General features: G+C 32.2%; 2 protein-coding genes across 2 annotated transcripts; one reads left to right on the top strand and one right to left on the bottom strand.

The window, feature by feature from the left end:
• Positions 1-292: 292 nt before the first annotated feature.
• On the bottom strand, positions 293-9307 carry LOC105331809 (ADP-ribose glycohydrolase MACROD2). Its single transcript, XM_034470687.2, has 10 exons — positions 8977-9307; positions 8220-8351; positions 7630-7773; positions 7202-7297; positions 4846-4866; positions 4426-4529; positions 3788-3818; positions 3039-3118; positions 1325-1424; positions 293-1068 (listed from the first exon to the last, which is right to left on the bottom strand). The coding sequence occupies exons 1-10, from the start codon at positions 9233-9235 to the stop codon at positions 461-463; spliced, it is 1575 nt and encodes a 524-aa protein (XP_034326578.2). The 5' UTR covers positions 9236-9307; the 3' UTR covers positions 293-460.
• Positions 9308-9479: 172 nt separating this feature from the next.
• LOC105343856 (DNA polymerase alpha subunit B) lies at positions 9480-27813 on the top strand. The gene is made up of 18 exons (XM_066087147.1): positions 9480-9630; positions 14129-14253; positions 14584-14675; positions 16147-16207; positions 17732-17847; positions 18045-18265; positions 18537-18625; positions 23257-23412; positions 23926-23988; positions 24192-24240; positions 24434-24558; positions 25059-25097; positions 25432-25505; positions 25704-25824; positions 25960-26066; positions 26280-26342; positions 26669-26795; positions 27567-27813. Exons 1-18 carry the CDS (start codon positions 9549-9551, stop codon positions 27714-27716), a joined length of 1860 nt encoding a protein of 619 aa, XP_065943219.1. The 5' UTR covers positions 9480-9548; the 3' UTR covers positions 27717-27813.
• The last annotated feature ends 37 nt before the right edge of the window (positions 27814-27850 follow it).

Genomic DNA, 27850 nt, shown 5'->3' on the forward strand with positions numbered 1-27850 from the left:
AAATAAGGTACCTGATCTTACTGAAAAATATTTTGTCGTGTTTTTAACAAAGTAAAAATAGCATTAAACCGGTATATACAGCTCCCAGGAAGCATGTCACAGAAATAATGGGCAAACTGTATCTATCAATAACTTGCGTTATTTTAATAACAATTTCATGCAGAAATATCCTCTTCCGTGGAGTGCTTAGGGAAATGTAACATAATGTTCCCATTTCCATTTTTCTGTTTCCTTGATGGAATAATTGACAAACAGAATTTTATTTCATATTTTGAATTTAAAAAAATTCAGTATCTTTTTCACAAATTATAATCAATAAACAATAATTCATCATTGCATAAAATCATGTAAAATTGATTGATTGCAGGAGACAAAACAATAAAATATTATGTATGATATATTAATCAAAATTCACAAACACTTCATTGATGAGTAAATAATTAATATAACAGGACCAAAATTACATTTTTGCCTGTTTCATATCCTTCGGATTTGGGTCACAGGGTTCTGCATGTCTCAGTGTCCTCCTTGTCACAATAGAATTTTCATTCTTACTTTCTGTTTCCACAACAGACTCTTCCACATTTGATTTTTCTTCCATTTTTGGCACAATGCCAGATTTCCCTTTTCCTGTCGTCTGCTCTTCTGTTTTGGAAGAACTTGTGTCCACATTTGAATCTCTATTTTTAGAATGACAGTCTTCACTTTTGACACTATTTACCGGTACATTTTTGTCTGCTTCCTTATTAGCTTTATCCTTATTGCCTTGGATTGGACCATCAGATGTGTCCATTTTTTCCTCTTTGGTGATTGCTGCCTTTTCTTTGGATTCCTTTCCTATCTCTCCATCTACATCTACTTTAACATCTTGTTTCACTTCCCTGTCTTCAGTTTCCATATTTTCCTCTTTGTTTTCTGCCTTCATCTTTTCTTCCCTGCCCAATTTGGGCTCTTCCTTTCCCTCTGTATCCATTTTCTCTTCTTTTTTAATCTTTGTATCATTTGCTGATATTTTCTTTGAATCAGCTTTTTCTTCGCTGTATTTCATTTCGACATCACCTTTGTCGTCTATCATCATAAATAAACATTGCGTTAAACAAAATGCCTGATCATATGCATGTCAAATGACAATCAACAAGAACTTTTAAAAATTAAAAAAAACCTCAACAGATTCATATCAAACTTTTCTTTTATATATTTCTTTAACAAATAAATATTGAATTACATTAATTATAAATACAGGCAGTGTTTATGGAGTAAATATAGTTCATATAAATAATATTTATATTGTATGCCCTTTCTTTCATATTGGAATCATAATTACCTGTAAGAGCAGCATCTTCTATTGGAAAATAAAACTGCATCTGCTCTTCATAGATAGAAACGTCCTTTGGCATGAAGAGACAAAATATCACTCTGTCCATCTAAAAATATTGCAGAATTATACCATGAGAGAGAGAGAGAGAGAGAGAGAGAGAGAGATGACCATCTATAAATAGGTTGTACATATATATTTTCTGGACAGGTTATTCATTATGAAATCTTTACTGTCCTATTTCTGGCATGTTTGGAAGAGAGAAGATTGTGATTATAAAAGACTATATTTTTCAAATGTAAATATTAGTAATGAACAGAAAATTTTAAAAAAAATTCACCCGGATATGAACTTGGTTGGTCATATGATCAAATCCTGTGAAGACCGACAAGCTTCTTAGAAGATTTGATCATGAACCAAATTCATATCCTGGTGAACTTTTTAACATAATTGCTATTCATCACTTATATTAACAATTGAAAAAACTAAAAGGCAACTGTTTAGAATTGTTAAAACTACCAAGACTTTGTTTATATCCAACCGACAAATGATAAGCGCGTGTTATGTTCATTGTGACGTCATGAAAAAGTTCCCACAGAATTGAACATTTTCGCTATTCTATAGGTTCATATAAAGAAACATAATTGCAATGTAAATATTTAAAATTGTACATTGAACTAAAGATAGCTTTATTTAGTATATTTAAGAAATAAACAGCAAGTTAAAAAGTTCAAAGGGATATGAACTTTGTTGGTCATGTGATCCAATCCTGTGGAGCCCATACCGACCAAGTTCATATCCCGGTGAACACTTTAACATTGCTATTAATAACTTATATTTACATTTGAAAAAGGCATATTGTTCAGAATTGCTCAAATTATTGAGATTTTATGTTTAAAATGATCCAAGCGACAAGCGATAAGCGCGTGCTATGATCATTGTGACGTCAAGAAAAAGTTCATACAGATTGAACGTTTTCACTTTTCTATTGGTTCATAAAAGGAAACATATTTGCAAATTGAATATAAAATAATGATGAGGGTGTCATAGCTGAGAGATGACTTCATGATGATCATCTAATTTAAATTTACAAAACTGATATCTTAGCAAAACTTTAAGCACATGCTTAAGTGCCTTTATTTACTGTGGTGAATTAAATAATAGAAATAATGACATGTGGATCTGGTATTTGAAAATCCTTGCATTCTTTACTTTCAAAGTTCAAAAGTGAAGAGCTAAAATCCTACTGTTTGAGGAATAGCTGGAACTGACTTCTTTTCATGACATGGACAAGTATTGAGCAATGACTTAAAACACCGTAAACCAATTTACTTTCATTTGTGATGACTTCACTTCGCGATTTACAAGAAATAAACTTATTTTTGCAACTATGCTTTATGCACACTAAATTTTGATGGCAAAGCCTAGTTCGCTGAGAGAAACATTCCCAAGAAAGTGGCTCTTGCTATTCCTGTGAATAATAATTGCATGCAAATAAAAATTGGTTTACAGTATATATAGGTAGTAATATAGCCACAATCGGTATTTCGTTTGTGTATCAGATACGATATTTAAATATGGTCCTTCGGATACATATACATGTACTTACAACTCAAAAGGAAACCCATGGTCTGTTGTGGATAGAGAAAGTAAAAGCCATTTAGTGCTGAAAGTCATAGCCTTAACCACTTAATTATGCATTAATAATATACCGCAGACTTACTTTTTTGTAGGTGTCATCTTTTTCAAGGAAGTCTCGAACAGTTTTTAGGGCAACAAGGGCAGCTTTTTCACTTGGGTACCCTACAATGATCACAGATGAATAAGAATGTTGAAATCGACATATTTCATCAGATCAACAGGGCTGCATTTTACAAAAGAACTTACGACAAAGTCGTAAATATTTACAGTCTCGTAAAATGATCTTTAGAGAACAAAATTGACATAAAACCGTTTGTTTACAAATATTTCAATTCCAATAGTTATATTTTCCAGCCACAGAATAATTTTTTGATTAGCTGGTGATTAATTGGCATTCATTAATTTGATCGTAAGTCGTAAGTTCTTTTGTAAAACGCAGCCCATGAAAAAAAGACAGAGGCATAAACCATTATACATGTTTAGGAATTAGAATTAAATGTACACTGTACATTGCTTGATAGCTAATTTGATGCATAGTTTATTACATTTGAACAAGTATTATAGTGAAACACGCATATAACGAAGTGCCAGGGACGGGCGATTTGACTTTGTTATAAGCATAATTTGTTATATCTGTCAAGTTGACAAGTTCACAACATTAAAGAAAGTCACAGGAAAAAAAATCACTTCGCTGTAAGTGTCAATCTATATTAAACGTGTTCACTTCAACAGTGTTTCACTGTATAACTGTAATTCCCAACGGGAGATGTGCATTATGAGATATGGTAGTATAGTATAGTATATGAACATGAATTTTTGCTGACAACTTACCATAAATTCCTGTTGAAATACATGGAATGGCCTGTTAAGAGAACAAGAAACTGATAGTGAAATGTATTAATGTAAATTCGTAATACATATACTGAAAATAAAATGTTACATGAAAGTGAATGTTTATATGTTGAAAAAAAATGAAATATAGACCAAAAATCTGACACTTGATCTTGTAATTTTGAGTTAACTCCCATCTCTTGCTCATTATGGGAAACAATTGAGTCCCTCCATTTTTCAATAGTAGGATGGTATATGGGGAGATCTTCACCCTTGGCTGGTGAAGATGTTGCATACTGTGGTTTCATTAATATTCAAGGGTATCAATATTCATGGATATAGTGAAAATCACAGTTTCAAGGATTCGTAAATTTGTGGCCAATGACCCTATCATAATTGCATTTCAATGAACACTTAATTTCGTGGATCAACTTAATAACGAAATCCATGAAAATTGGTATTCAATGAATATTGATGAAACCTCAGTAAATGAAGAATTCAAATTAAATTTTCAAAAGCATATAAATGTAGTTGTCTAATTCCTTTAATAAGGATGTTAAATTTTTTTAAAGCAAAATGGGTGTTTAATCCCAAAGTTTATAAAAAGCATTTGTTTAGGAAAAAAAAACACTTCTTACAACAGAGGCTAAATTATTTTCCTTCAGCAGTCCCAAAACAGATGAATAAGCATTGGATAGCAAGTCCTCTTTTTCGCCAATGGGCCCTACAGTATGGATTACATCTGGGAAAAAAAGTAGACCAAGGTGAAAAAAAAACCTAATATAAAGAGAAGCAGGATATTGTGCCTTACAATATAACATATGACCACTTATATTGTTTCAAACTTGAATTTTGTAAAATTATTTATACACAATATATACATGATGATGTTTCATGGCTCCATCTCTTTTTGTGTGTTTATATTTTTTTAAATGGCATATTTAAACTCATGTAATATCAAACATTAACACATGTAAAAAGCTTTAAAATCGGAATAAAGCGAGTAAGTTAAACCATTTTGCTTTTAATTAATACATGTGTAAGTCGAAAAAACTTACATTTTGCAGGTAACTTGTATCCTGAAACAGCAAAATCAAAGAAGTTAATTTTAAGAATGAATTGTCTAGCCTTGTAGTAAAGAAATACCCCGGTAGTTGCAGATAATAGTAATATGCTATAATCAAAATATTGCAGCATCCTACATGTAACATCTCTTGGTGGAATAATCTATTATCAAAGTACTGAGGTACTGACGGGAGTTGATTTATCGATTATCATTTATTCAAAATCAACGATATGTGATTTTGCATGGCAAGTAGTATCAGTAATCAAAATATTTCCGAGAAATTGTATGTATCCAGGCAAGATTGAACTCTTGTCTTGTTCAACCAAACGCTCGGCTGTCTCCGTTGATCTCCGACAAGCAAGAGAGACTCTGTTTTGTCGGATATTAACGGATCGAGACAGCCAAGCGTCTGGTTGAACGAGACTACATTGAACTCTAGCGTAGGAATACATACGACTTTAAAAAATATCCAAACTGTTTGTACAATTTAAAACCTTACTTTTTTCATGGTATTAATCAGGCTTGGGGTAATGCTAAATGTAATGGTAATGCATTGCAATGCATTACATGTTTTCAAAGTAATGCTAGTAATGTGTAATGCCACAAAATTAGCATTACAAGTAATGGTAATGTAATTCATTATAATTACTTTCCAAAATCTAGTGTAATGCTGGCATTACATGGCATTACTTTGCATTACTATGCTTATTTATGCATGTTCACTTTAAAAAATGTGATGAATAAATGAATAGTTGAAATTGAATTTGACTAAATTTATTTTTTAAGAAGAAAGAAATAATTCTTGAGATAAAAATGTTTTAATTGTATTATTAAAAAAGATTTTTTAAAAATTCATTTTTGAATTGTTAATATTACTAAATATAACAGCACAATTTCATAACATTTTTAAGAGTGCTGTTATTAAGAGTTTTTAATCATTTAAACAATTTACTCCAATTAGTTTGCACTTCTATAAGAAATGTGTCAACAACACACTATGCCCTCAGGATAATCTAAGTATCAAAACAATCTATTGTTATAAGAAGTGCTAAACACCCCAATCCTCTTCCCTTCGCTATGTCCCAATAGAATAGGAGACAGACATGCACCTTTAAAAGCAAAATGAATGCACTGTCCATCCATGATGAAAATCAATATCACTTCCAATATTATAACCCATTTGAAAATAATTTTACTTACTTATTCTCTCTCTCTCTCTCTCTCTCTCTCTCTCTCTCTCTCTCTCTCTCTCTCTCTCTCTCTCTCTTATATTAAGTACACTGTACATTAGTTTGGACTGATAGAAAATACAAGATTCATGTATTTTTTTCTATTATTGCACTTATTATATCCTAAAATAAAGATCGTCAAACAGTACTTTTCAGTCCAAGCTTTGACTGCTCCTGTAAAACATTTATTTAGTATAGCTGGGAAGATTTTCAAACTAACAGGATGCAGTTAAAAGATGAACCCTTTGAAACTTCGATCATAAAGTGCAACAGCAATCTTTTGTCTTAAAGTGTCCTCAGTAGAAAGAAATACGATTCAAATACACTATCTTAAGAAATATAACTGCATGGGAAAAACCATCTGTTTATGAATTAATACAATTAAGTGTCCAAAATTATAAAGATTTGTGTAATCTGGGGAAATATCTCTATTCAGCTTTTGATAACCGCAACATTATTCCATAAATTGTTTTTTCTTATGCATGTAATTCTTTGTCTCTATTTCGTATCCTACATTGTATCATGCCAAATATCTATAAATATCATTTTACTTATGTAATATGTTGTTCATAATGCCACAAGATGATTATATATTGAGCAAATAAAGAATGACTCTTGTATAGTCATTGAATTTGAACCTGATACTGAGCATGAACCTGTAGATATGTTAAAGAGTGTTTTATATTTGAAACATTTGCAAAAACTCTTTATTAGCTTAACTTTTTTAAAACAAAGTAATGGTAATGTAATGCATTACTTTACTCATGTAATGGTAATGTAATGCATTACTTCAAGAAAATCAAGTAATGGTAATGGTAATTTAATGACCAAATTCATGAAGTAATGGTAATGTAATGCATTACTTTACAATGTAATTCGCCCCAAGCCTGGTATTAATAAATAAGTTTTCTTGAAAAACAATGCTTCAGAATATATAGCATCGAATTTATCGATTATTTTCAAGAACTAAGTGTTGTCAGCGGTATTGATTTGTGCTTAGGTCCAAACACTGTTTCACTTTCGCTTTGCCCGAGTAAGTGCATAGGAGAGTTGATTAAAATCAACTCCCCCCCCAAAAATGTCCATAGCCGCTACACATCACACTTCATTTATCCTTACCAGCAGTAATTTTGGCTTCCCCTGTTTCACAACCAGTCAGTGTTAAACATTCTTGCACCAACTTTTTTCCTGCAGCAGAATGAATGGCTCCATCCACTGAAAGAATTGAAAGTCTAACAAATGATTCACCACAAAATGAATAATTCTCACAATTCTTTATTACAATTTGTTATCCATATGTATTACGCTGAGCTAAAGTGTCTCTGGACTTTCCCAGAACTAAGTATTCCTTAATTTTATCAACAGAAATCAAAATAAATAGGACTTTTTACTGTTTTGTTTCTGGGATTTTTCTTTTTCCCTTCTTCTTCATCTCTCTATTTACGATGGGAGGATGAGGGGGGTGAGGTTACGAACATAAATTGATGAGAAATAATTTTGCAATGGACAAATATACCCAAAGCTTGTAGTTTATTTAAACCACTTGCCTCCACCACCCCCTAGCAGTGTTTTGTTAGCAGCATTGGCTATGGCATCAATTTCTAAGGTGGTAATGTCCCCTTTCCAAATGGACACCCTTTTGTTGATCTCCTCATTCACTGGGTACAGTTTGGGCAGCTTCTTTTTTGAAACTGTAACATACCTTAATTAATCAATAAACTGTAACATAATTAATCAATTTGAATGAAATGAAGTTATACTTTACAAGTACTAACTTGTATTAACTAACAATGAATGACCAAACAGTTCTTGCTATCAATCATACAGCTTATTAAAAAAGATTTCACAGTTACTTTAAGATATTAAAATTAAGATCAGGCTTGAACAGTTTCTTTGAAACATGTACACTATACATTTAGCCTCATTTCATTAAAAAAGATTTTCATATCTTCCTTTCATTCCTATTATTCATGTAAATCAATTGATGATGTTATTAACTTTAAGATATTCCAGCCATGAAACAGATCATTAGGTAAGTTTAAAATGAACGTGAATTCTAGATCATTAAAAACAATTTAATGATCTATTATTATAAGCAATTTAATGCATGCTAAATATCTGATAAAGGCTTTCTTACCTGCTTTTTTCAATCTATTCTCATTCTGTTGGTAGAAGTCTGGCCAAGTTGGAACATCGTCTAGCAGTTTTAATTTCTTGCCACATTTGTATAATTTTCTTTTCTCTTCTAATGGCATACTCAAAAATCTCTCTGAAATTGGCATGATGCAATATAGTTATACGTTCTATGTCATCCTTGCAAGCCTAATGTCTGATTTCTTATTCCCATCTTCGAGAATTACGAATCAGCCACTAGCTAGGCTACAAAGATGGTTTTTATATGTACAATACAATATACATGCATGTACAATTTCATTCTTTTCATACTTGCAATGATTATCATTTATATGACAGACATCTCTGATAGTAGTACATGAATATATGTCAAGAAATGTTAACTTAAATAAAGAGGAATAAGAAAATTAAGTTATTAATTAATTTATTGCTTAACAATCTTTACATTTTCACGATTTTTCCATGTCAATGGTTAATTTCTGATCTGCCAACAAACACTTTATACGAAAAATTAGTATGGTACAGATCAATCAAAGAATATTTGGCCAAAAAAAGAAAAGAATTTAAATGATAAACTTACAGAGACGTTATAATATGTCCCTGATATACTGTAACATTACTTGGGGCGGAATAAGCATGTTAAGTGATTGATGGACAGGTCTTCCATCTCATTTATTCAATTAAAATAATCTAAAATATATTTTTTTTGATAAGTCAACAAAACTATGCTTAGTGGAATCTTTGGGATAATGTTACATTACCTCTTTCAGACTGAATGTCAATGGATACTTTACTTCTAGTCACCCATGGTGGTGGAGAATCTTTGTTGGATGAAAGCGAGTCATTGGTTTCTTCCTTCTTACTTTTGTTTTCTGACTTCGAGTTTTTGGACGACATACCGGGAAAACAACGAAACGTTGCTCTATTCGAGTACCAAGGACTGGCAATTTTAAATGTTTTCAATAAATTGCTTCCGTATATTGTTCTTGTCAGTGCAGGAATAAGCCGGACGTGCATCATACCATAATAATAGTTCTTGGAATCATCATCATGATTATGATTACCGAACAGAAAGTTGACATTGAAGTAAGCTTTAAAACCAATATTCCGTTATTTTGTTGAATAAAATATATAATTCTTAAAAGGAAAATGACTGCTAACATACACAGTTTTTGCATCAATTTAAAAACAGTATATGATATATACACATATTTTATTATAGGTATAAAATGTATGAATCTGTATTCCGTTTTCGACTAACATTTTCGTTTTTCTATTTAATATTAACCCGGAAGTAAACAAAATATCGCGGGAAATTTTCGAGACATCTACAATGGGTGTTGTACAAGACGAAGAACTTCAAGAAGAGTTTGATGTTTTTGGTATCAATTTAAACGAGCAACTGATCGATAAATGTGAGTAATGTCTATAGCCTTATTGCAACTGTTTGCCGTTCCTGAGAATTAACGGATGGGAAAATGAAGTTTCAACATTTGAGCGCTAAATTAAATCAGAGACCTAAAACAACAAATAACATGTTATTTATGTCTCTGATTAAATTGATAAAATTTTAATCGCGTTTTTCAGTTCTCTGATTAAATTGAACAAATTTTAATCGCGTTTTTCAGTGTGGCGGAAGTTTATTATACATATAATGATATAGTCAACTTGAATGCTGGAGAAAACGTACCCAATTTATAGTTGGAGAAAACGTACCCTATGAAAATAATAAATAATGGTTTTCACAGATATTCTTAAATGAAACAAAATAAAATATACCATGAACATTTGTATCATTTGTTGCTGTTGTTCTTAAATGCATACAATAATTTGTAACATACACATACACGAACATGGCCTGAGCATTCTAATTAGTCGACAATTAATCTATGGTCAATCAAAAGGTGTGTTTTTACAGAGAGAATCTATTGGTTTTTAAGTTTGTATAGTTGGGTTTCATTGGTCTGTGGATTTCCCTCCAGAAGTTCTTTGTGTTTTAAGACATTCTTCATATTAAAGCTAAGGAGACAAGACTTAATATTTACGACTTAGAAAGACCTTGATACGTATAGACTTTACTTCATCTCATATTGGTAAGCTAACATTAATTATATTTCTAACCATAACAGAAGTGCTAATATTTAATTAATGGTACATATCCTGTAATTAGACGGTGGCTATAAATAGCCACGGTCTATTGCTACGGTCCTGACCGGAAGAGTATTTCTCACGGGGACCCTAGCGGATAACGAACGATAACTCTGTTAGGTATGCAGTGTTACACGCAATGTTCTATTTATGTGTCGATTTCAGTATGATAACTAATTTCAGTCTTATCAGATATTTTAAGCATTATAGCTGCTAATCATTTTGTACATATATTTAAATAATTTATGAAATTGTGTTTTATTTTAAATGAGCCGTTACCCTGTCTGCTTACGCGGTATCGATAATTTATGCACCAACTGCCAGTTGTGACGTTAAACTCTGTATCAGGACTGCATAAACTATATCACTGCGATAATTGGCTTAGAGATATCACAATAATCGCTTCTTGTTTTTTTTTATGATGTAAACAATTGTCAGAAACACACACAATTTAAAAAGGTTTGCCATTTCATATTTCAGCAAGTATATGCTTCATCGATAAATTTATTCATTTTCAACGCATTAATTTTAGTTGAGGAAGAATATTTATTTTTTTGTAGCTTATTCTAAAGAATTCACAACAGATACTGATAATGAATATTAGATAAATTACATTTTTATTGAACTTCAACCGATCAATGGCACACTTTCTTCTACAAGTGTTCATGTGTTTTTTTAACAAACAAAAAACTTGAAATTTACGATACAAATGTGTTTAATTTTGGACTATCCTGTGATTTACCTAATTTTGTAACCCAATCAGTCTGTAGGAACATTAATATTATTACAGGCACCTCATTATTCATCAGACAATATTTACTACTGATGTTGACACTTTACTTGCTGCTGACTTTCTCTCAAACACGCTAATCGATCGACCTCGGATTGTAAAATTCACGTGCAAATCAAGTCGCCATTTTACATGTACATGTATAAACAAACAACATTTTACGATGTTTCAAAGATTTTCAGTTCAGATTTTTTGTCAGCAAATAAGGGATTAAAGACATGATGTAAAACGTCTTATGGATTTCACGGCGTATCAGCTCGTGTATCTCTAATTTGCAGCAAACGCCAGCTTTTTTTGTGAGAAAAAACAATCGGTTCAACTCATGCAATATTCCATATACATTTATGGTACATTGTGAACGGTAATGTAAGATATAATAATTTTGTTCACTTAACAGTTTCTGACGAATTTTTCACACTAAACTGAAATAACGCAATTTGATGAGCGAAGTACAATCTGTGACTTTAATCCATATGCACCCGTCTCTGCTATTAGAGAACCTTTTCTTTGGTTTTGGGGGATTTTTTCGCAAACAGATAACATTATTTACACATGTACGTAAATATCACTTTTGTTCTCAAATAATTTTTAACTCGCGAGTACAACTCTATTATGAGCTTTCTTCGACATTTGTTTCCAATTACAAATAGGCGGGCCTATATAAACATTATAAATGCGCCAGTTTGTTGCGACTCGCAATCGAAATAAGTGTCATCACTCAACGAAATGCTACATCGGCCGTAGCGTATACATCCATGCTATATTTGCGATAAATTATGAAATATGAAGGTAAAAAATGTGCTTCATAGATGACTGTAGTATTCTGCTGAGCTACAGAACTATAGCTTTCCGGAAATATTGCCGGGATTTGCGGACCGTAGATCTATTGTAAAGACTATAGTACATGCAAAGAATAAAATGAAATTTATATACACAGCTGCACGGTCAGAAAAACATGCGTTTAACTTGGATATTGTTTGTTTGGTGTTTTTAAAAACTAATTTTGAATAATTAATCTATATTTCTTGTAAGTTTACTAGAAAAGTTTAATGTTGCAAGTAAATTATGCGTGTTAAAGTGTACTGAGAAGCGATAAAATATACATGTGACTTTCCCAAATTCATTCAAATGATTTGAATAAAGCTATAGCTAAATACAATTAGACAAATGTACTTTAAAACGTTGATTAATAAAACTGCCGCGTCTGAATATTGTATGATTTTTTTTCTTCAAATTTTTATTCACTTTCGTTGTGAGCAAATGGAAATAATCCACTACAGTCGAAGATAAAATATTGATTGACTCTTCTGTTTCATGATGACGTGCATTCCAAAAGCAATACCAGTTTTATCAAACAGGTTCTTGCAAACCATTCCGTTTTCTGTACACCTAAATGTATAACTGACTATGAAGACAAAAGCAAGTGTGATAGTCCACAAGCAAGTGGATGATGCAACTTTTTCCCCGTGAAGAAATTGAGGGAAAATACTGTCGAGAGGGACAATAAACATACTACATGTATGCCCAAATAGTTAGTAAAAAACTGATAAATATTTTATCATACTAAAGCTTTATTTGTTCTCGTTACTTTGAGAAATCTACAATATCTTTATAGCACAAAAGTCCAAGCCACACTTTACAAAAGTTGTTCCCCTTTGCAGGGTCAACCCAAAGGTCAAAAGGGAAAAAACCATAATTCCCCTTCTTTATACAATCAAATAGTTTGGCTTACTGGGATGAAATCGCTTTGGATTTGATTTATTCATTCAATATGTGGTTGCAACCCACATATTTAATGAGTCATTCTGGGGCAATCAAAATACATTTGTGTAGTACACGTATTACCGAAAACGGAGTTTTAATATCAACTGATATAGATACAAGCATATAGATACAAACATATAGATACAAACTTCTATACTACAAAGGCTACTGTGATAAATCTATGGATTTTCCCCAAAAGATGACGATAAAGAGACACAACATTTGTAAAGTGTGGATTGTGAACACAACTACGATTTCCACAGAATTATCCATGTAAGTAACTCACGACCAGTTGTGCTAGTACATGTATGAGACGCTGGCTGTGGATTTTCGACAACAATAATTTACATACATGTAATATGCCACTTTCAAACGGCGCCACCGTCTAACAGTACTTTCAGTACTTTGATTTAGCAAATCTAATTATCCTTTTGCACTTTCTTAGTAAGAGTGATTTTTGAGTAAAAGAATATTTATTAAAGTATATCAGGGACGTATATACTACGTATATACGTCCCTGAGTATATTGAGCTTCAAGAACTAGAGATAATACTAGTGAAAACCTTATTTTAAAGTAATCTGTATTTTAGTATTACTTATGGAAATATATATGTAATTTGTAGTGTCTGTCTCTGCTGTGCATGTTTTCCACCATCTTTGTACTTTCATATTAGGCGCGCAGACTAAAAATAGCCGATATATGAAGCTCGGATATTTTTGGAAAATAAAAAAAAATTCGCTTAGGTATCGTTGTATTAATGGTAAATGTATCGATCCAAATATTGTCAAAATAAATACCGTGATGCACCGGTGCATCGGTGGATCGTCCCATCCCTAATCAGAATACAAAAAAGATTCAACATAATCAATTCTGTACTAAAATAAGGCAAACAGACCTTGGACGAACAGAATTAAGATCAAACTGACCTATGGCGAGCGAAAACCAGGGCGAACACTGTAAAGGTTGAAGGCATTTTTGGGCGAATGAACATACATTCATTTTACCTACCAAATAAGTCATTTTGCATTTATTAAGAAAGAGCGCAATATAACTTGGATAAGTATGCCAACAGGTGTATTTCATCATTATTGTGGGATTTGTTATGTTAAAATGTGTTTATATGTCAACTGGACATTTTGCAATTTTTTTTCTTAATACATTGATGTTTAGCATCCCTGTGTTGACTGGGTTACAAAAATTAAATTTTCAGTGAAAGAGCTATGCATTACTTATAACTTGGATGCAGATAGAGTTGCTGATGAATGGCTGGCCTTTTCCAAAGCTAGGAAAGATATTCCAATCTCTCTGGAAAACTTGGATTTATTTGACCGAGAGGTGAGATGATTGAGTTAAAATCTAGATTATGTTTGATGACTGACAACTTAATTGGTGCCAAAAGCTTTTACAACATTTCAAAAGAGCAAGCACACATACACATGAGTAATCATGTTTGTAATGTGCATTAAAAAATAAATTGGAAAGATGTTCAAGTCTGTCTCATCAACCGCTTGTTTTTTCTAATGCATAAAATTGGTGTTACTGGTTCTGCAATGTATAACATAGATGATTCTGCTTTACATTTAGTACTATTGCACTTCTGTTGATGATTGTAAATGTAACTTGAAAATTTCTAAAACTTTTAAAAGTGCAAATTGATATATTTAGAAACTTGCCAAGAAAACACAAAGAACACCACAGACACCATTGAACAAGAGGACCCAGCAGAAAGTTTACAACATCAATAATGTATCAGAAGGGTAAGGTTATTCCTAAAAAAAAATAGTATATTATTTTAGTCTACTGTTAAAAAAAAAACTCAAAAGAATTTTGGCCAAAATGCCAGATTGTAAATAGGATTTTTTTTTTTCAAATTTGAAATTGAGGAAAAAGCTAATGTGGATATTTTGAAAGTGAAATGATTGTAATAGAGTGCCTTCTACATTTAAATGAATACAATTAAAAGAAGATTGTACGAGGGAGTTAAGGTGATATGGACACCTCCATATTCTTACGTACTTCCTATCGAAATAAACATTAAAACCAATATTAAATTTGTAAGTTTTTTCTTTCACAAAATTGTTATCTATCAGCATAGCGCAGTGAGTTAAAGCAATAACTACGAATCTTTAAGTCATGAGTTTTAATCCCACCTGAGCTTTTTACAATTTTTCCTTTCCAAAATATTTTAAAGCATTTTTATACCCCCGCTCCGAAGGAGAGGGGGTATACTGTTTTACCCTTGTGTGTCTGTCTGTCCGTCCGTCTGTCTGTCTGTCTGTCTGTCCGTCTGTCTGTCCGTCCGTAACAAAAATTTCTGTCGCATTTATCTCAGCAACTATTTATCGCAGATGCTTGAAATTTTAACACAGTGTTTGTATAGGCATGTCATATCGTGGGATATATTTTTGTACCAATCGGACGCCAACTTCCTGTTAAATGACGACTTTGCTTATTTTTTAACTAAAATTTTCAAACAAATTTTCGTCAAAGATTTCTCAGCAGCTATTTATCGCAGATGCTTGAAATTTATACACAATATTTGTATAGGCATGCCATATCGTGGGATATATTTTTGTACCAATCGGCGTCAACTTCCTGTTAAATGACGACTTTGTTTATTTTTAGCCAAAATTTTCAAACAAATTTTCGTCAAAGATTTCTCAGCAGCTATTTATCGCAGATGCTTGAAATTTTTACACAGTGTTTGTTAAGGCATGCCGTATCGTGGGATATATTTTTGTACCAATCGGACGTCAACTTCCTGTTAAATGAGTACTTTGTTTATTTTAGCCAAAATTTTCAAACAAATTTTCCTCAAAGATTTCTCAGCAACTGTTTATCGCAGATGCTTGAAATTTTAACACACTATTTGTTTAGGCATGCTATATTGTGGAATATATTTCTGTACCAATCGGATGCCAGCTTTCTGTTTAATGTCGACTTTGCTTATTTTGCATATTCACATCAGAGCGGGGGTATCACTAGTGAGCATTGGCTCACAGATATCTTGTTTGGTCAGATATTGTAAAATTTGAAAATTCTTAAACGGTGAAAGTATTTTGATTACAATATTCTTTATCCACATTAATATCAACAGGTATCCCATACCACCGTAATATCTATCAATACTTGCATAAAATTAGAAGGTAGCAAAAGCTTTTCATTTTTTGTTTAAAGATATTGACTTAATTAGATTTGCATATTAACGTGGGCTTTGTTTTGATTCAGGGTGGACATCAGTGATGCAGAGAATTTATACAATACATACGGAGGTACTCCTTCATCAAAGGTACATGTATTACACAAATTATTTTTTTTCTATTTTAAAGCTTAAATTTGAAAAGTTTTAAAGTGACAGAACGAGGCAATTGACTTCGTCAACAACATCTACTTAGTGTGCTACACAGTCCAGGCACCAGAATTTTACACTTATAGCCAAGTCTGGGCAGCAATATAGTAAAGCCCCAGTATCGCAGGGCAGCATTAAACGGAAGATGCTGGAAATGGCGGAAAAAGAACACAAATTAAAAATGGAAATACTTAGTATAAAAAGAAAGAGTGTGCGGTTATCAAAAATAGAAAATTGGAAGGGAAATGCATTTGTAACACCAAATGAAAATCACACATTAACAGAAATTGCAAACTTTTTAATTATTGCATTCTTTTGATAAACGGAAGAATCAGATGCTGGAAATGGCGGAAAATGAACACAAATTAAAAATGGAAATCTAAGTATAAAGAAAGAGTGTGCTGTTATCAAAAGGAGAAAATTGGAAGGAAATGAATTTGTAATACCAAATGAAAATCACTCATGAACAGAAATTGCAAACTTTTTAATTAATGCATTCTTTTGATAAACAAAGTGTATGTCAAAATAACTATGATATAGGAATAAAATAGTTCTTGAAATAATTAAGTTTGAAATCATTTTGTTGATAGAATTTTCTGAATCAGAAGAAAAAACCATGAACATTAGGTCGGCTGTCTCAGATTTTTCTATGTTCAAGAAAACAATGCAGGACATAAAAACTGCAAGTGATAATTTATATTAGCTGAGGCAACTGCCACCAGACAGCAGATCTTTGATCTTCATAAATTTTAAATCTTTTGATGTTTGATGAACATCATATGGTGGATGAAAATGTTACCTTATCGGTAATACCTTGATTGGTGCTGTATATAGTGTATATGAAATGTTTTTCCAATTAGTAGCAAAATGTTGAGTTTTATTCATCTTGGAATTTTTATGTATATGTAAATCTGTCTCAAAATATTCCGTATCTTCATATATTTACATCTACAAATTTGATTATGTGACCAAATACGTTCATATCCCAGTGAAATTCTTAACTTGCTGTGTATTTTTAAATTGAAAAGATCCATCTTGAATTAATTGTATTTTGGATCTACTAGTAAAACTGGTTTTGAAAAATGTAAATACATGTACTGTTGCTAGTTCATACATGTATTATGTTTGGGGATTACTGTGGAATAATTAGATTTTGTGATGGCTCAATTTTCCTGGAATTCATGGGTTTCTCTCATCCAGGAATTAATGAATTGGAGTTATGAAGTTATATTTCCTTTTGTAGGTTTAAGAGAATACACAAAATGACATCCCAACATAATTGTAAAATGTAAGCTATCCACGAAAATTGACCCTCACGAAATTTAATGATTTCACAGTAACTATACAATGATCAACATTTTAGTCGATTGATTATTTTTAAATAAAATCAGTTTCCTACAACGAATTTATCTGCAACTAAAAATCAACCTGAAAGTGGATATGTACAACTTGCTTTGTGAACAGGGAACAGCTGCACAGAAGAGGCAGCTTACTCCAGACAACCCAACTATCAAGCGGTTTCAGAACAGCACCAGAAGCCCCGCAGTGCCTTTCTCTCCTGCAAGTTTTTCACCTGTGGGGTAAGACTTCTCTACATTCTGTAGTCAAAACATAGTGTGAGAAAAAACTCCATGAAAAATACCGAAACATAAAACTATTAAAGGAAATAAATTTTATTGTCATTTAAGTCTATAAACATTCATTCCAATTTTCCTCATTGTTTTTACATTGATTTTATTCAGAAATATTCACAAAATCATTTTCTACTCTTTTAAAGGGCAACACCTTCCAAGAAGTACAGCTCGAGGTCAAACGCTGGTGATGTCATAGCCTCCATTGGGAATGTGGATAATGCCAAGTGGAGCGGCAGTGGAAACAAATGCCCCATCAAACTTCATGATCCGATGGAAAACATGTCCCCAGAGGAGAAGGACAGCGTAAAGGACCTCTGCCAGGACTTCAAGTACATGTTCCAGAAACTGACCGACAAAGCTGCAGGTACTGTGATAATGGGAAAAAGCTGTAACCCAATTTAGTCAAGCTTTTTCAAAACTAATTTCAACAAGTTTATGCCAGTGATGAATAGAATGTAACATTACATGCATAATTAGTGAAATTTTTATCTTGAATCTGCCAAATATGTATTTTGTTCTAGTAATTTTTAAATTTTAATATTGTTGTTAAATTTACTGCAATTTACATGTGGTTGCACTGGCATGCGCATGCATTTCCACGCTTAGGGTAATCATATATGTTATTGTGGTTTTAGTATTGAATGAAATGATTGATGAGATGGCAACACAACTTCAGGAGAAACACAGCATTGAAGAGTTTTCTCATGTTGCTCTGCCAGTTCAGGTGAGGTCAAACCTAAGTGAAAGAATGTTAATACTCAAAGAAAATTTCTAGTGCTGAAACGAATGTTCGAATATTCGCGAATGAATAGTAAATTTCTAATATTCGAATGTATATTTAGCATTCGAATATTCTTGGAACGAAAGTAAATATAAAGCCATCTATGACAGCCATGCTTGGTAGAGTCTATTACTTAACCCAGTAATAGACTCTTCCGCCATGCGTGTTTACCTTGAAAGTAAAAGCAGGGTTTACATCGAACGGAGACAAACATTCTGGATTTTTAGCTCACCGAGACGAAGTCAGGGGGAGCTTATGCTATACCCTCGGCGTCGGCGTCCGGACCTGGTTAAAGTTTTTGTTGCAGGTCCTGTATCTAAGCTATTACTTGTCCTATCTTCACCAAACTTGCATGGATGATGCATCTGGACCTACTGATGGACTTGAAAGACTTGGATGCTGAATCTGAGTCCTAAATTTCAGATGCTGGAGGAGGTTAAGGTTGTTGGACCAGGTTAAAGTTTTTGTTGCAGGTGCCCTTTGATAGCAATATCTAAGTTACTGCAGGTCCGTACTTCACCAAACTTGCATGGATGGTGTGTCTTATGATACTGATGCACCAGACAGGCTTGAGTGCTGAATCTGAGCTATAGGTTTCGGATGCTGGAGGAGGTTAAGGTTTAATGATACAGGTTAAAGTTTTTGTTGCAGGTGCCCTTTGATAGCAATATCTAAGTTGCTGCTGGTCCGTACTTCACCAAACTTGCATTGATGGTGTGTCTTATGATACTGATGCACCAGGCAGGCTTGGATGCTGAATCTGAGCTATAGGTTACAGATGCTGAAGGAGGTTAAGGTTTTTAGAGCTGGTTAAAGTTTTTGTTGCAGGTGCCCTCTGATGATTATATCTTAGTTACTACTTGTACTAACTTCACCAGACTTCCATGGATGGTGTGTCTTATAATACTGATGCACCAGACAGGCTTGAATGCTGAATCTGCGCCATAGGTTTCGGATGCTGGAGGAGGTTAAGGTTTTTAGAGCTGGTTAAAGTTTTTGAAACAGGTGCCCTCTGATGATTTTATCTTAGTTATTACTTGTCCTAACTACACCAGACTTCCATGGATGGTGCGTCTTATGATACTGATGCACCTGACAGGCTTGAATGCTGAGTCTGAGCCATAGGTTTCAGATGCTGGATATGGTTAAGTTTTTTGGATCAGGTCACATGTTTAATAGATAATAGTACTATTTCAAACTTGCATAGTTAATTAAACTGTAATATGAATGAATCACAGAGGAAGCTTCAGATGCAGAGCTTGATCTCCATTATCAAGGATGCTAAAAAATATATCTTAGTTATTACAGGTCCTAACTTCACCAAACTTGAATGGATGGTGTGTCTTATGATACAGATGCACCTGACAGGCATGGATGTTGAATCTGAGCCATAGGTTGTGGATGCTGGAGCAGGTTAAGGTTTTAATTGCTAGTTCCCTCTGATGATGATATCTTAGTTATTACTGGTCTGAACTTCACCAAACTTGCATGGAGATGCGTCTTATGTATACTGATGCACCTGACAGACTTGAATGCTGAATCCGAGCCATAGGTTTCGGATGCTGGATGAGGTTTAATTTTTTGGAACAGGTCACATGTTTTATAGATGAAAGCTTGCATAGTTGATTAAAGTATATTATAAATGAAACGCAGAGGTTGCTTCAGATGCAGAGCCTGATATCCATTATCAAGGATGCTTAAGAAATCTCCTACCTCACTCAAACCTCCTCGATAGATAGATGTGTTTGTTGATTAATGATAAAACATGATTCCTATGATATAGTATTGTATGGTATGAAACAATATTGTTTAATATGATACAATATAATATCATATGTAATATTATAAAAAGTTATATAATACGATATGATATTGTATCAATTTTTTTGATATTTTATGTTATGATATTGTAACATGATATCATTATGTATAGTATTGTATATTATGATACAATATTGTAAAATATTTAATTGTATTATTAATTTATTATTTTATCACATGATAATATTACATAAGATATTGCTAAATATAATATTGTATCCTATGATACAATATTGTATATTCTATAATATTGTATCATACGATATTGTATAATATGATAATAGTTTCTGTTATATAGAATTATATCACATGAAATTGTATAATATGATAATGTAATATTATATAATATCGTATCATACGATATTGTATAATATGATATTGGTTTATGATATGATATTTTATCACATGAAATTGTATTGTATGATACAATATGTATAATATAAAGTTGTATTATATATTTTACTTTATCACATAATTTTGTATCATTTGATATGATACAATGTTGTATCAAATTATATTGTATCATATGATACAATATCATATTTTGTTTCAAAAATGATACAGTATCATACAATATCATACTATATTAGGAAATATAATATCATATGTTTCAATGTTATGATGTATTATGTAATATGATATTGTAATATAATACTATATTGTTTTATATATTATCATGATATTGTATTATGTGATCAAATACAATAACGTATACCACAATACAATGTCATATCATTCGTTACAATATCATATCTCATCATTGTTTATTATGGTATTTTATTGTATTATGTGATATATGTTGTAAATATGATAGGATGCAATATTTAATTTTATATTATTGTATTGATTAACATATGAACATATGATTATCATACAATTTTTTAACAGATGATATACGATATTGTGTCTAAACAGAATCCATGAATATCCAAGATCATAAAGTATGATTTCATTTAATATGATAAAGGTGGTCTCATAAAGGTGAAGTCTCTTAAGTGTGATGTCTCGTCTCGGTGAGCTTTGTAATCTGTGAATACCTATGTTTCAATTCATGTCAGATGCTGAAGAAAAAAATTGCTTAACTGTTTGAACGAGTGTGAGCTACGGAGAGTTAATATCGAAAGGTACATCGAAAGCTTTTTTTAAAAGATACCTCGATATAATTATTTTTTTTTTTTAAATAAACAGAACATTTCCGGAGTTATGAGCGTTATCAGTTTTCTGTTAAATACTATATCAAACATGGCGGAAATATTTGGACTGACTTACGAAGTTACATATCGGTCTCATCCAGGAGTCAGGACTGCAGTATATTATTAAAGAAGTAATAAATATTTTGATTGTAGTTGATGGAAATTTTTAAAAAATCAGTATATTATTATTTGCTTAAAAATTAAATGCGCACCCAATTCAATGGATACTCATGCATGCATTAAGTGTCAACTTCGAACTGACATGTTTAAGCAGTCTACACATACACCCACTTAGTAATACAAACTATCATATATGCTTAATACATTGTCTATGACGTCTACGAATATTCGAATACGAATCGAATAGCACTCATGAATATTCGAATACTGATTTATGGTATTCGTTTCAGCACTAAAAATTTCATTGATTTTCTTAGATTCATTGAAGTCATACAAATACTTGCATGCATATAGAGAAACTTTACAACAGTATTTCTGTTTACTGAAGATTTTATAAATAAATAAATATAAATGAATACTAAGCAGGGCTCTACATTAACTTTTTTTCTACTTGTCCATTCGGACAAGTGACCAAGACATTTACTTGTCCAAACTTCAACTTCACCTGTCCAAAAAATTTTCAATATTAAAGATTAGATATTGTCAACTTGAAAATTATAGTTCTGTATCACTAAAAAAAAAGTCATTTATTGATTATTCTAGCTATAATTAATAACCTGACTTTTTAAATGGAAACTTAAGGTGTCTTTCCTAATTGTATATTTTCCATATATCATTAAACACGATTTGTCAGCTGTAGCTTTGTCATGGCAAATTACAAGACATTTTAAATTTAGCATCAGATTTAAAAATACATGTAACTGTTATATTAATCTCTCAGCTGTTTTTTAAACTGAACATGGAAAGTCATCATAGTCTATCAATGATGAATGAAACCTAAAATAAATTACATTTCTTTCCATAATTCTTTATCTTTGCTACCTTTTCTTCTTATCTTTTTTCTTATTATGTGTGTTTGGTACTCTGTAAGAACTAAGATCCACACCTTTAAAGTTCAGTTTGTAAAATTAATGAACTTCAATCCTGATCAAGAGTAACTTTGCATTGCAATTTGATGTCGGAATCGAAATTAAAAAAAAAACTAATGGATAAACTTATAACGAGACTACGAATAAACTTATCACTAAACTGTCTTTTCTTTTTTAAATGTTGGAGACTTCTTTACATAAAAATGCACTTGTCCAGTTGGACAAGTGGCTAGCAACATTCACTTGTCCGTAAATTTTCTTAACTGGTACCACACAAGCGTTAATGTCGAGCCCTGCTAAGGTGTTCTTTTGCTAGATTCAGGTGAAATAAAATACAAATTATACAATACATGTATATTGTATACATTTTTTTATGGTTGTTTATACCGGTACTTCCTTTTAAAGTAGCAAAACTCAAGTTATAATAAAATAATACAGTTACATGAAGCAGAAATTTTACTAACATTAGAAATTCTTACAAGTATTGTACTGGATATCTATATTTTCCCAGGAAGAGGTTACACTGGTGGGAAGGATTTGCTGTGACAGTCTAGGCAAGATGAACGCCAAGTCGGTGATCCTGGAGGGGTCGCGGGACACCTCCGCCGGTCGCTCCGTTCCTCTGGACCTGAGTGACCTCAAGCAGTACTCTCTGTTCCCTGGGCAGGTTAGAATATATACAGTACATCATATCTACTGTAAGTGTGAAATGTTTGAAAGTTGGGGAGGGGGGGGGGGGTATGTGTTTTTAATTCATGTTTTATTCAATTACTGTTAAATCAACTGTTTGTGTATCATTGATATCATATATGCTGTTGTGTATGAAGTCTCATTTCCTAGGAAACATTTGAATGAAATTAAATATTTCAGTTTTTTCTCAAATCTTCATGTATGTGATATCACATGAAAGTATTTTTTTTTTAAAAGAAGAGGACAATATACCATGAGTTACACATTTTACATTAGGCAGATACTTTCATGTTTAGATGTTTCAAAGTTTAACCCCATGAACATAAATATCCCTGTATCAACATTTACAGGATTGATTTAAACTACTTTCTCGTATTCCCCTGTGTGTAAACTAATATAGCTCATAATTTAAGTATAGCACATAACTGAAATCTGCACAGGCCCTTCTAGTTGAAAATATTTATATTGTTTTATTTGTATAATTTTACAGATTGTGGCAATGGATGGAATAAATACCTCTGGACAGAAATTTGTTGTGAAAAAATTGTATGAGGTAAAATTTGTCTGTCACGTAAAGAAAATGTTAGATGTAAGAAGATATATAATTCCACCAGCGTAGGAAAACGATAAGTGTGCAACTTATTTCCTCCCACTCAACTAGTTTCATTTTTCAAACCTGTAGTCTGTTCAATGAAATAGTCAGAATTATAGACTCTGCCTTTCAAAATATTTATAAAAATCTTATTAACTTTTCAGGGTGTGGTGCAATCATTACCTTCCTGTTCCAATGATAAAGATCAAATAAGTGAGTTCTACTTATATACACATTGAATAAAAATCACTCTTTTTACTTTCTTATATATACACTGAATCAAGATCAAATAAGCGAGTTCTCTATTATATATACATTTGCATTGAATAAAACTTTTTTTGTGCAATTGAAGGACAAGTTTTGCACTGAAAATTTCGCACTGAATTCTGTTTTTCCCTCCTTGTAGGTTCCAATGATATGACTGTGTTGATTGCTGCTGGCCCGTTCTCAACATCAGACAACTTGTCATTTGAGCCACTGGCAGACCTAGTAAAGCACATCAGGAAAGACAAACCAGACGTTGTCATATTGGTACTGTCTGTGTATGCTTGTAATAGTTCGAAAATTTATTAAGGCTCTGTTTGAAGCTTGCACAGTACAAGGCATTTCTTTCTCTTATCCTTACTTCTTGATCCCTGAACAATTACTTGAAAATTCACATTCTGTTTGATGCATTTAACGTATTAATTATGATTGCATCAGTACTGAACGTGTTATGTAAGCTGTGATTTGATTAATTGAAGGTCACTCTCACTTTATGCATTATTAACATTTTAATGGGATACATACAAGATGATGTTGTTATGATAAACCATTTTACTGTTAGAACGTTCAGGACTGAAGATATCGACCCAGGTGTGCGACAATTGAAAATATTCTGTTATATTTTAGAGAAAGAGATTGGAGTAAATTATGTACATGTAAGAACAATGAAAATGTTAAAGATGGAGGAATAACAGTATATAAGCCAAATGCTGTATCTGATATATAAACAAGGGTATGTGATTCTTGAATTTAAACTTGTATTGTAGATGGGGCCATTTGTGGATCTGAAAAATGATCTCATTGAGGTAAGACATTCAATTTAATTAATATAAGACTTGTTAATCTGCTTATCTACGGTAACGAAGAACAAGTCTAATTTTAATTATCAGTTGATTGGTAAGACTTTACGTGTGTATTTTTGTGTATTTTTTTGGTACAGATTATAATGTATATGTATTTGGAATATTAAGATCATATTATATGTAGGTGCATGCACAAAATGTGTGAAAATACCTTTCATATTGAGTAAATTCTATTATACATGTATAATAATTGTGTTTCTACATTCATGTATACAGTGACATTGACAGTAATGTCATATAACATGGAAGTTTTTGATTGTTTATCTGTATGTTTTAGAATGGCAAATGTATCACCCCATTTGATGACATCTTCAAAACCAAACTCAAGGAAATCAGCGATGTGGCTTCAAAGTACAGTTCAATTATTTTCCCTCAAAATCAGAGATGAAATGATTTTTTAAATGTTATTTATTTTTATGAAATAACAAAATAATGTTTGCATGATTTATCTACATGATCAATGAAAAAAATGTCTGTGCAAGATGTCCATTTTTAATACAGTGGAAAATTGTTTTCTGAAAGGTTATTTTTGGTATACAATTATTTCAGTGACTGCCAGGTGATTGTGTTGCCCTCCTATCGGGACGTCCATCATGACTATGTGTATCCCCAGCCTCCATTCTTCCATCAATCCAAGGATTCTCGGATGAAAGCAAAAACGGATTATCCGGTAATTACACTTTTGAAGTTATCCCTGTTTCGTTTAATGGTAGTACTGTAAAATGATATTCATATTGATCTTTGAAATATGATGTATTGATTTGCTTTCTTCATTATGTAATGATCCTTTTATTTTTTACCACAGAACGTTCATTTCATGCCAGACCCATGTGTAGTAGACATCAACAATGTGATATTTGGACTTACTTCATCGGACGTCATGTTTCAACTGGGAGCAGAGGAAATTTCCTTGTATTAAAATTAACTTTGTTGCATATAAAAGCATAGACTTGAACTTTACCTATATTTTCAGTGTTCAATTATTGTTATAGCCTCATTGGTCAATTTATTTGATGTGCAGGTTTTGGTTCATGTTAATTGGGTTATGTTGGATATTGGTTGGTTCATATTAGGTCTAGTGTGAACTGGAGTTATCATTCTTAATGTTTATATATATTTTTGCAGTAACCCTCCTGGCGCCTCCGACAGAATGGCCAGACTTGCAGAACATTTGTTAACTCAGCAGAAGTAAGCTTAATGTTTATTTTTGCTTATTTTTGTTGAGATTTAACAGAATTTGAAATAGGAAATTATATTTGATGTGATGTTGAAATTTAAAAAAATGGATCAGTATTGTAAAAAAAAAAGTTGTCAAATTGTATTAAATTTGATCATTTCAATTTATTTTACAAAATGTAGGAATATGATTTTTATGTAGTAGGAATAGATTAAAATCATAATGATATATTCCTGTTCGATATTTCTAAAGTTACAAATGTTAGAGATGTCAGTTTTTGTTGCTTCATTTCTTTAGTATTTTTCAGTTCATCAGGTGTATGATTTATCTTCTGCAGTTTTTACCCCCTCTATCCTTCACCGGAAGATGTCAACATAGATTACGAGGTCTTTGAATATTATGCCCGCATGCCCTGCACTCCCCATGTCCTTGTGTTGCCCTCAGACCTCAAACAGTTCACCAAGGTATTGACACTACTGTTATCTCCCATAATAGACAAACTTGCATATATGAATCTTAGCTATGAAAATATTTAGGTGGTAAAGTTGTCAGAGTGTGGTTTTTTTTTCTTATAAATTGAGTCAATAGAGAGGTTGAGATTTCAAACGTGTAAGTGTACTAGGGGAATCACCTAAATTCTTCGCATATTACATCATCAGTTTTTGTGACGACAAAGTTTCTACACGTTTTCTAAACTTGTAGACTGTTGTCTACATGTAAGTACAAACGTGTAACTTTTACAACAAATAAAATCTAATTGATGGGTTAATATATTCTTGTGATACATTACATAGATTTTTAAACTTCATTTGCATGCAAATTGATAAGAAATTCACCATTAATTTAGAGTTGAATAAGTAAATTCATGTCAAAAAACTGCGTCGAAATTTTCGTACACGTATTTATCCTACAAGTTATGAAATCTCAACTGATGAATTACAAAAACGTGTACTTGCACGTGTAGTTATAACACGTGTACCCGTACACGTTTTAAATCTCAACCTTTCTAATAAGTAGTTTAATGTTTGTCTAGATCCTCAGTCTTGATCATAATTTCCAGATGGAAAGTAATTTCTATGAAAAGAATTTTAAAAGTTGCTTCAGTTGACTATATTTGACGAATCTTAGTTTAAAGCTTGAGTGTTTTGTACATTTGATGAACCAGATTTATAATTATAAATTCAAGATGGCAACAACGTTTTCTAAACATGGATTTTATGTGTTCGCCTTTCTAGGACATACAAGGGTGTTGCTGCATCAATCCAGGTCGTCTGGCCAGGGGACAGGCTGGGGGGACCTTCAGCAGAGTACAGGTCAGGGGCGGGGCCATCGTATCCCAGCAGTCCATACTGTCTTCCATCACAGCCCAAGTCTTACGAATTTAGAGTGGAGAACAGTGGGAAAGGAGTCGATATCAATATCAAATATTTATCAAAATATTTGAGTGAACTGATATTTACAAAATAAATGTGTCACTATTAAGTGTTTGTTCTTTTGTTTGTCAGTCATCACAACATAG

Source organism: Magallana gigas, chromosome 6 (genome assembly GCF_963853765.1).
Source record: "Magallana gigas chromosome 6, xbMagGiga1.1, whole genome shotgun sequence".
Classification (NCBI taxonomy): Eukaryota; Metazoa; Mollusca; class Bivalvia; order Ostreida; family Ostreidae; genus Magallana; species Magallana gigas.

Excerpts from the sequence above, each read along its gene's own strand:
- LOC105331809 (XM_034470687.2), bottom strand. The coding sequence starts at position 9,235 with ATGATGCACGTCCGGCTTATTCCTGCACTGACAAGAACAATATACGGA. Across the intron at positions 4,530-4,845 it reads ATACAAGTTACCTGCAAAAT|ATGTAATCCATACTGTAGGG; the intron begins GTAAGTTTTTTC and ends TTTTTTTCCCAG. Across the intron at positions 1,069-1,324 it reads AGAAGATGCTGCTCTTACAG|ACGACAAAGGTGATGTCGAA; the intron begins GTAATTATGATT and ends TTATGATGATAG.
- LOC105343856 (XM_066087147.1), top strand. The coding sequence starts at position 9,549 with ATGGGTGTTGTACAAGACGAAGAACTTCAAGAAGAGTTTGATGTTTTT. Across the intron at positions 14,254-14,583 it reads TGGATTTATTTGACCGAGAG|AAACTTGCCAAGAAAACACA; the intron begins GTGAGATGATTG and ends TGATATATTTAG. Across the intron at positions 25,098-25,431 it reads TGAAAAATGATCTCATTGAG|AATGGCAAATGTATCACCCC; the intron begins GTAAGACATTCA and ends TGTATGTTTTAG.